This window comes from Haliotis asinina, chromosome 8 (assembly GCF_037392515.1).
Source record: "Haliotis asinina isolate JCU_RB_2024 chromosome 8, JCU_Hal_asi_v2, whole genome shotgun sequence".
Lineage (NCBI taxonomy): Eukaryota > Metazoa > Mollusca > Gastropoda > Lepetellida > Haliotidae > Haliotis > Haliotis asinina.
Window position 1 is genome coordinate 3,740,309 of NC_090287.1, and position 10,366 is coordinate 3,750,674.

Genomic DNA, 10,366 nt, shown 5'->3' on the forward strand with positions numbered 1-10,366 from the left:
AAATGCTCACACACCCAAATGCCTCATGAGTTTTCTTGAAATGAAATACTTTATGTGGGACTTACAATAAACTTTAATATCAATTCATTTGCAATACATTCTGTGAAGCTTATGCTAACTACGTTACAACGGACCAAACAGTGTGCCAAACATGTGACTCGAGGCTTAAAGACGGTTACATGTGTATCAATCACCACACCTTTTAAAATAAGGTGAAAGAGTACACACAATAAACTACTCTACAATAAGAATGTATGAGAGAGAGATATCGGTCCTGGGGATTTCAATGGGACGTTATTGATTGGTTGATCCATACGTATTACACCTATTCATTACGCTCTGTAGCGCGGCCTGTGTACATTGGCCTTAGTATCTCGGGGTTGAGTGGAGACAGAGGGAGGGGGTCCCATGAGTCGCACAAGGAGAGATTAGGTGGACGAAAGAACTATGTCAACGGTAAACAGAGAAGCGTTCCTAGTTTGACAGCTCCTGAGATCACTGACTATATGCGCACATTTACACAAACTGTATACTGTAATGGTCATGCGTGTACTTTGGGTGGGTGAGTGAGCTCGTCATGAATATAATATAATAATTCCATTTACGGCCAACAAATGGATTATGTAAGATAAGTATGCAAAGTGAGGCAGAAATACAAATTAAAAGGTTTTCAATATTGATTGATATGCACAGAGTATGTTGTCAGTAAGTAAAACATACTTGTCTTTTTCTTTTCAACTACTAAACAATACTCATGAAGGAAAGGTTGAAGAAAGAAATGGTAGTGTTTTGGCCGACTGCCATCTACATTCTTATCAAAAATATACGAGAAGCCCAGTGACGGTACACGCACAATGTACAGTATAGGACGTGGTATGTTGTGACTAAGTGACAGCGCTCTGATCAGTTATAGTGTAGACTGGACTGAATGATAAAGGAGGTTCCATAAGGAGGACCAGTATCGCCCTTCGCAGACAGGTAGGACACGTCACAGTTCAGGTATGACATATCTGGATTGTAGATGTTTTTAAACAATTACCTCTGTATCACATTCATGTTTTTATGAGGACCCTGTCCATGCCCACGTAACAGGTACTAATGGCAAACATTGTTGGTTATCCATCGGGATTTGACACACTCGCTCCTTACTGGTGAGCGTTTGGCTTCGCAGACGAGCACACTCGCTCCTTACTGGTGAGCGTTTGGCTTCGCAGACGAGCCTTTACATGTCTTTATTCTATAATACCCACACTGAGTATATTCTGGTGGCAGTCAGTTTCTCTTTTTTCCATGAAAAGCAAGACAGAATGTGGACCTGGAATTGGAATTCGTTTTACACTTCGTTTAAATACGTGTGTAAAACCTTTCAAAACACAAATCCTGCGGGAAATGATTCTTACATACCCTACAGTCGGAAACAGAATGAGTGGAGACTGTTTGTCATGACTTACTAGTGTTCAACACCTTGGCACTAAGGCGTATGGATCATGTTCAAATGTTACAACTGAGTCTTTGTTACAATCGTCAAGTGTTCGGAGTGATCTTTGTAGACCCAGTACTGGTAGTTCAAGTTGCAAAAAGTTTTGCTTAGAACATATTTGCTAACTTTCCAACTATTTGAAACATAAAGTTATGACACCTTCTATGATAGTGGATTGCTTATTAGACACCCATGAGGCCCTTTCTGTCGAGCCAGATCGTGCACGTGTATGTCAGTTTTCAACACCTGAAAGGGACGGGTCGATTATGAAGTGTAGAATGGGGCGTTGGACATATATTACTGAGGGTGGGGGCTGCTCGTAAGTAGGCCGACAGATGTTACTGAATCCGTGCCATCCGTGCTTCGTGCTGAGTTCACAGTTATGTAGAATTTAGTTTTGCTTTGAACAGTCAAGTTACCAAAGTATGTTAAGAGTTATAAATGTTTTGTACTGGGTAGCCCCGTAAGAGCTGAAAACCTGTGATGTGTAACGCTACGACAACGATGTTTTTCTAAGGGAAATTTCTATAACAAGCGGGTTTTGTCTGTCTTCCAGTTCACCAGAATGACGTCAGTCTTCCCGTTGGACTACCGTATCTTCACGGCTGGCAAATATGACGTCAACGGCAACGCGCAGAGCGAATTTGTTTGGCCAGTAAAACACAAAAACGACAAAGATGGCAGCACTGGCGAGGATGGCGATACGTCTAATCCTTTCTTCTTCTGCAAGCTTGTGGCGAGATATCCCCTACGGTCTTTCTGTATGTATAATAATATCGATGTCACGTTCATCTCTTCAGAGGAATCTCTTTCTGGTGGTGGCACTTCGTGTTTGCTAATGATGTCCCAAAGTCACACTCTCTGCGTATAGATGAATGATACATAGTCAAGGAGTAAACACGATCGAGTGAGCCTCGCTTCCTTGGACTTCCCGAACAATGGTAGCTGGTCAGTTGAAATGATGAGTGAACAACTGACATTATCCATGTCGATTTCTAGGGATAATTTATTCATTTGCCTTTAAATGTTCGAAATCTTATTTTGTTTCCGACTTCTTCTTCCACTCGTGTGGATCTCAATCTTTTTCTACCTCTATTAGCATTACCATCTTCATCACAGTTTGAGCATTTCCATTGTCTTCCACGTTTGGGAATCATCCTCATTATTGATATCATTATTGTCGTTATTTCAGTGCTGATGTTATCTGGACACCTACTCATGACAGTGGCAACGGGGATTCTGGTAGCTTCTGGTTACGACCTCTTCCCCACGAACTTTGAAACCCTCCCTCTCCAGCTCCGTGACCAGCCCTGGTTGAAGCGTGACCTCGCCTTCCGGTACAGAAACTCATACCGAGGCTTGGTCAGAAGGTTACTTAGCTCATCGTCCTCTGTCCCCAAATATCGATATCGACTTGGGGAAAGCGTTGAAATGATCTATGAAACAATAGGTGGAAATATATTTGACAAAACACATTTGGTAAAGATGAAAGAAATAGAGGATGGTATGCAGCAAGTTCGGGATTTTGACAGATATTGCCAACTGGAGAAGATCGCGGGAACAGACAGATGTTTGAAGCCGATCTCAGCTTTACGTTTTTTCGATGGAACATATGCGGCTGTTGATCCTGTTTTCAGTGACCCTAATTTTGACAACATACCAGCGGTTTTACATGAGGCCTCCATCAACAATGCAACGAAGAGCGTGTTTGAGTACACGTTAGCTCTCAGCCATGAGGTTACGCAGACGCGGGTGTGGGCACAAGTAACGAGATCCTTGGTACTGTTGGGCTTTCCCTTACAAGGAAAAGGCGCCTCTGCCTCGAGGGAAGCACTGAAGAAGTACCTCTCCAGCAGCATGAAACCGGCGTTAGAAGCCTACCGCCGCAGAACATCGCAGTTTGAGTTCTTATACTACAACTACCATATGATGATCGCGGATGTCAAGGATCAGGCAATTCTGGACTTGATGCTTGCGATTGGGAGCATGCTTTTCATCGGGGCATTCATGTGCTATCACACAAGGTCACTATGGATCACCAGCTTCGCCATCTACAGTATCATGTCCAGTTTCATGGGCACAAATCTTATCTACAGAATAGTACTTGATTATCGGTATTTTGGCTTCTTTCACATCCTGGCTATTTTCATTATATTGGGAATTGGAGCTGATGATTTGTTTGTTTTTTATGATGCTTGGAGGGCAACAGCGTTCAACACGTATCCATCTTTAGCTCATAGACTCTCTGATGCGTACAGGAAGTCCGCTCTGAGTATGCTGATAACTTCACTGACAACTATGTTGGCCTTTATAGCTAGCGCTGTATCACCCATCCTTGCCACCAAGTCTTTCGGTGTGTTTTCCGGGATCTTAGTACTGGTAAACTACATATCTGTCATCACGTTCTTCCCAACTGTGGTCGTGGTGTATCACAAACACTTTGAAAAATACAGCTGTTGTTGCTGTACATTTGGGAAAGAGACGAATGAAGACGCACCACAATTTGGGAAGAAAAAGAAGAAACCTCTTTTGTTAAGGTATTTTCGGGATTACCATTTCAAGATTGTTACTCACAAGTTTGCAAAGTGGATTATTTTATGCATATTTCTGACTTTGGTTGGCTTTCTGGGTTACCAGACGTCTCTTATAAAGGCGGAAAATGAACAGGTAATCACATGATTTTATTCACTGATTCTTAGAAGTGCATTATTTCTTAATGTGAAAATATGATCATACTCTCGTGGGTAATTCCAAGGTTTATAGTAAAGATAATACTGTTTTCAGTAAAGCTGTACTTCGTAAGAGGCGACTAACGGGATCGAATGATCAGGTTCGCTGACTTTGTTGACACATGTCGCGGTATTCCATTTGTGTAGATCGATGATTATGGTGTTGATCACTGGTTAGTCTGGGCCAGACTCGATTATTTACAGATTGCTGGAATATTTGTTGAGTGTGGCGTTAAACAACAACCAAAGCAAACCAAACACTGTGAGAAACTAAATCGCTGTTTTCAGTATAGTGTATAGTGTTCTTTCCTGTATAGTTGCAGCTTTATAAAAAGTCCCACCACTATTCCAAAGCGATTGATAGAAACCTGTACTCCTTTGTGCCCAACGAACTGGAGCGGTTTATCACCTTGTACTTGGTCTGGGGCTTGAAGGAAAGGGACCTGAGTGGATGCCACTTCTCTGCTGTGAAATGCGAGGGCACTCAGGTTTTTGATGAAAGGTTTGATGCCAGTATTCCACAAGCTCAACTAGCTTTGAAGGTAATGTTGTGATTGCTTACACCCGGTATCATCACTATGAACTCATGCCCCCATTCATGTATATTTAAAAAAATCATTTTTTTACTCGCATGGATTGGAGTTAAGAGTGTTGGAGACGAATTAGCTTTTCCCAAATTGTATACTAAGTTGCAACTAATATGGGATAAAAATGTAATAGTTACAAAAAGAGGTCTCCGTACCAGTGAAGACAGTCATTTGTTAATGTGGACAGAGGATTACCCGCCCGTATTAACAGGATTTTACTGTTTGTCAAACGGTAATTGAAAAACGTATTGTGTAAAGGGTCTGTGTGATGAAATCTACAACTTCACGAAAGAAGATGTTGCTGCCTATAAAATCCGACGAGACACAGTCACGGGAGAGATGGAGGTGGCTTGCTTCACCCGAAACATGGAGGCATTCCTGCAGGTGTGTCAGTACTTTGGGAGTAACCTGAAACTTAGCCGGGAAAGAGTGCCCGAACTGCATGTGTAGGTTGCATAAGTTGCCCATGAGCACGATAAGGATAAATCGGATATCCGTATCAGGGCGCGTCTTGGAATCTTGGAATCGGATCCTGGCACCACTAAGGGAAATACCCATATCCTATAACGCCCGGCATCTGTATGTCAGGAAAGGCTGCCAATTACGCAGATGGCGTGTCACTGTACCATGATAGCGTGACATCGCTTTCTGACATTGGTATATGTAGTCTTTAGTCGACTATCCGCAGGCCACGATAACATAAACATTGCTCGAATACTATGACTGTATCGAATGTTTTGCTTTTTAGTTTGGCTTGTGTTTTGTTTAAAACTCGACCTTTTGTCTCCATACAAAACCTTGGCCCCCGTTTCCAGCATTTATTCATACGATCGTCGCCTTAAAGAAAATTTACTGACTTGCTACACTACCTTTAATAACATTTGCTTCCTCGGCGATCTTGCAGGATACGTTAAATACCAACAACAATATTGTGTATTACATTACCCCATTCACTATCTTGCACTCCGATATTTTAGACTGACCCGGATGCAGGCAGGTTGCCTCTAGACCTGCCTTGGAACTGGTCGAAAACATCGGCATTTATATCGGCAAAATCAAGAAACTACAGCATGACCTTCAACAGCTCTTTTGATCGATATCTGGATGTGAGTACAACACTAGATTAAACAAAATAATTATAGCGATGTATTGACTGTATTTCTTAACTTCCTCACCATGTCAGATCTGTTCCATTCTATAAGTGTTTCTCTGTTAGGAGAGGTAGATATAGGTCAGTTAATCCATATTCATCTTTAGCGATTGAAAAGATCTGTATCTGTGTCATCTTTCTGTGTGTCATCGTACTGCGATACTGCGACCCATGCGACCACAATGCAATACACTTGTCCACGTCTTCTGAAAGTCAGTCGTGGATGTTTTGTAGACTTGCAGCAACCGAGGTTTGTTCATTGCGAAACGTCATTCAAATGTATTCTTTCTTTACGCAAAGGTGATTGTCATTGGTGCCACATTGGTATAATGAATAACCTTTCTAAAAGGTACCTAACAAACAATTGAAGTGACGAGCCATTTCAGTTTTAAAACGCAAAAGCTACGTAAATGGCGAAGAATGGTGCCATATTCCTATACAGGTGTCATATTCCCTTCCAGGAGCCATATTCCCAAGACCCACATTCCCATACAAGATCCACATTCTTGTCCAGGGGCCATATTGCAATATATAAGCCATATGCCCATACAAGAAGTACATTCCTATAATGAGTCACATTGCCATATAAGAACCACATTTCTATACAGGCAGAAGTCATATTCCCATCCAAGACCCATACTCCTTTACAGGAGCCATATTGCCATACATGACCCACATTCCTATGCTGGAGCCATGTTGCCATACACCATTGTATATTTCAGATACCACTCACGTATTGGCTGTTCGATGGCTTCAAAATGAGACTAACTGATGACTATATTAAGTATAATTCCCTCTTCGGTGAGGTCAAGGACACATTCAGTCAAAGGACCACACCAGGTTTGTGTGAAGCTGTAGTTGACAAAAGTTGTTGGTCATTGTACATGTTTTTTTGTAAAACACGACACATATGTGACCTTATGATGTGACCAAGGTCGAGGTGTAATGACACATGGGCCTTTTCTACCCAATGACAACTGATAATGGAATAAATGAGCAAATCTTTCAGAAATGTGAGTTCATCTGAGCACAAACTAGACATAATTCATGGCAACACATTTTTACTAAGTATAATAAATGGCGTGATAACCTGATGTGTTAGAAGACACATTTTATAAACATGAAGGTAATATGACCAATTATCATTTTTTCTAGCATTGGGCTTATTTCGAACACAGTCAGCGGCTCCACTGTAGTGAACGCGAATTTCAGTCAGCTTTTCCATTGCAGTGAATGTGTATTTCAGTTAGCACTGTGGGCAACCGGATCAAATACTTGGCCGTTCAGATAAACACGACATTGATTGGTCAATCGCTCAGTTACACAGACGGACTTCCGGTTGTGAAGCGATGGGAAGACTTCATGACACGACAGGTATGCAGAACTACATATAATGCTCATACATGTAGGTACAAGGAAAGTACATCCCGGACCTCTCTTAAAGAGTGTGTGTTGGAGTTTTACTTGACAACATGATAGTTTTGATAATATTTACTACTATACCAAGGGTCGTGGATGGTTGGAAGCTGGGGCGTTAAATGTTTGGGAGGGGCAGATAAGATAGAGGAAGAAATACGCTCCTTCATCTTTTAATCTCTAATACCGAACCCTGCATATAAAGGTTCAAAACAACAGCAACTCATTCCTCAGGACACATTTATCAGATAGGAAAAGCAAAATTTATGGATGCCAACTTCTTTATTGTGAATAACACGACATTTCGTAGTTCCACTTCTAAATTTCCTTCAAGGATTTGAACTCTATCAGACTTTATCATGATATTATCATGATATTTTCATCATTTTCATGATATCTGTAACTTGATTTGTCCAGTTCATGCATATTTAAGGACCCTCGTCATATAGCTAGAATACTGCAAACGTCACTAAGGAAACAAAGTTAGACCGTTTGTAATAGTCTTGGTGGAGGCATGGCCATTGGGCAGAGTCCTCTTGTTCTGTGTGTATTTTGATGATTTGTCCGTGCGCTTCCTTCGCCTGTGGAACCGGGCGATGGTTTAGTGCTATGTTTAGCAAGTCCGTGCAGATAGGGCTGAGAATTAGCCTTCAACAACCTATGCTTGTCGCACGATGCAACCTACGGGATCTGGTGGTCAGACTCGCTGACTTGACTTGCAAGTGTCATTGTATCCCAGTTGCGTATATCGATGCTTCAACATTGTGGATTGCGTCATTAAACTGTAGCAGGGCGTGGAGTCATCCCACAGATGACATCCTTACCTTGCCAAACCTTGAGACCTTGTGACGGAGTTAACCTCTTTGGTCATGTGAACAAGGCGTCCGACTTTGGATCAGAGGGTCCGTACAAAAACGACAACAAAAAGAATTACTGAAATTGGAGAAAAACTGTGGCAAAAATGTAAAATAATGTAATATGTATTAATAGAGATATAATCACACTTGCATGTTTCATTATCTAAGGAATAATATATTACTGATCCATAGAGAGGTGACTTGAATATCGTGAATGACCTCTTCCTGTTTCCCTAGCTGAGCAAGATGCCTGCGAGTCTACAGGGAGGTTTCCAGACAACGAGGATATTTTGGCACTGGCTGTACGTGCAGAAGGTACGCTTTATATGGGTGTCCATGAAAAAATCAGATTAATTATATATGTAATGTCAGATTTAATATCATCACTGGAAGCAAACAGTATAATTAATGAGATTGCGGATTTCGAAAGTGGAAATACCTCATTATTATCAGAGTTGATTTAACGGAATCGAATGTCCTCAGTCTTTGATCAGTCTGACAGTCTTTCATCTTCTTCGGTAGCATCAATCGCTGGTCACGCTTTCAGCTACTGTTTTGGTTTTTTTTTTTCTTTTATTTTGTTTTTTTTAGACACGACAAAATGCATCAAGAGAAAAATCTGACTGAAAATGCACTCACAGCACAAGAAATGTAGATAAACAGTTTGATGCTTCTAATTGTCTATATCTAGGCGCTTGCTGACAACGCTGTGCTTGGCATCGGTATCGGACTCAGCACGGCACTCCCTGTACTGACGCTGGCCACCCAAAACATCATTCTTGGTTTCCTAGCAACTGTATCCATTGGATGTGTCACTGTATGTGTCATAGGCGTGGTACCTCTTGCCGGATGGAAACTTGGGGTACATAAATTGGATGACGTATAGTAGCCTAGCTCATATTTGTAACACAATCATGGCGTAAATTGACAAATAGTTATCGCAATTGACCAGAAATGAAATCATGTAAAATCACGTAGGAAGAACTTTGATGAATGAAAGAAATGCGTTATATAAGATGTTTGTCTTTACAGGTTCTAGTGTCGCTCAACATGTGTCTTGTCGTTGGACTAGCTGTGGACTATATTGTACACTTAGCGGAAGGATACCACCTATCGAAAAGTAGAGACCGGAAATCACGTGTCCGCGAGGCTCTCGAATTCATGGGAGTACCTGTATTTTCGGGAGCATGCACTACTCTCGGGGCTTCTTTCTTCATGCTGTTTTCGGAAATCCAGTTTTTCTTTCAGTTTGGAATTTTTATGTTTTGTACGATCGGATTTTCTCTTTTGTTTTCATTGGGATTTTTCATCACCGTCCTCGGTGTTGTAGGTCCAAGTGGTGATCAAGGGGACGTGGTTGTCTTCTTCAAACGATATTGTTGCAAAAAACAACTCTCAGACCCTCAAACACGAAGTAACAAGAAAGAGTCAACATAACATCGTTTATGCCGTGGTGTGGGTTCATGTACGTAGAGTTCAGATCACAGATCAGTTACAGTTAAGCAACAATTGATATGGAGACTACTTGGATGGGTGACCGTGTCTGGCAGCTTGACCCCTGAGTTTTTCCAAGACTTCAGTCCTGTCCCACAAACGACGCACATGTCGGCTCACCACTTGCAAGTGAGTTCAAACTTGCCTCTGTTCAAGCAGCAGAAAATGTTTACCCGGTGGGATAAATCACGTGACTATTAATCTTGTATTAATATTACGAATGACAGGGAAAGATATACTTCTTTATCAGCTCCAGCAGTAGGTCGCAATGACATGCTCGAATGAACAAGTGTCACTTGAGGAAGCACCATATATATATTACTTTACTGCATAGTTTGGTATTTCTTTATGTATATTTGTGTACTTCACTGTTATCATGTGTCATATGAGCATTCAACTGTTTATATGTGCTTGATTGTTAAAGACTGTTTATGTTTGTTTCATTTACTTGTATCGGCCATTTTTCCCTTTGTGAATGTTATCTTATGTACAATGAATGCCACAGAAACTGTTGCCAAGCGATCTGGTGGATTTTCGTTTTAGTTTGAGAGACCTTTAGAAGGATACACGATGCATAACCTTTGCTAACAAATTCAAGAGTGAAATATATGTGGTTAGGTAGGATAACTACTGCTGATATATTCAAAAGCATT

At 41.2% G+C, this 10,366-nt stretch overlaps 1 protein-coding gene across 1 annotated transcript; it reads left to right on the top strand.

Moving 5' to 3' along the window:
* Positions 1-909: 909 nt before the first annotated feature.
* Positions 910-10,366, top strand: LOC137294886 (protein dispatched homolog 1-like). Its single transcript, XM_067826030.1, has 11 exons — positions 910-978; positions 2,037-2,241; positions 2,673-4,147; positions 4,527-4,751; positions 5,055-5,180; positions 5,774-5,902; positions 6,669-6,786; positions 7,193-7,320; positions 8,457-8,534; positions 8,911-9,081; positions 9,252-10,366. The coding sequence occupies exons 2-11, from the start codon at positions 2,046-2,048 to the stop codon at positions 9,654-9,656; spliced, it is 3,051 nt and encodes a 1,016-aa protein (XP_067682131.1). The 5' UTR covers positions 910-978; positions 2,037-2,045; the 3' UTR covers positions 9,657-10,366.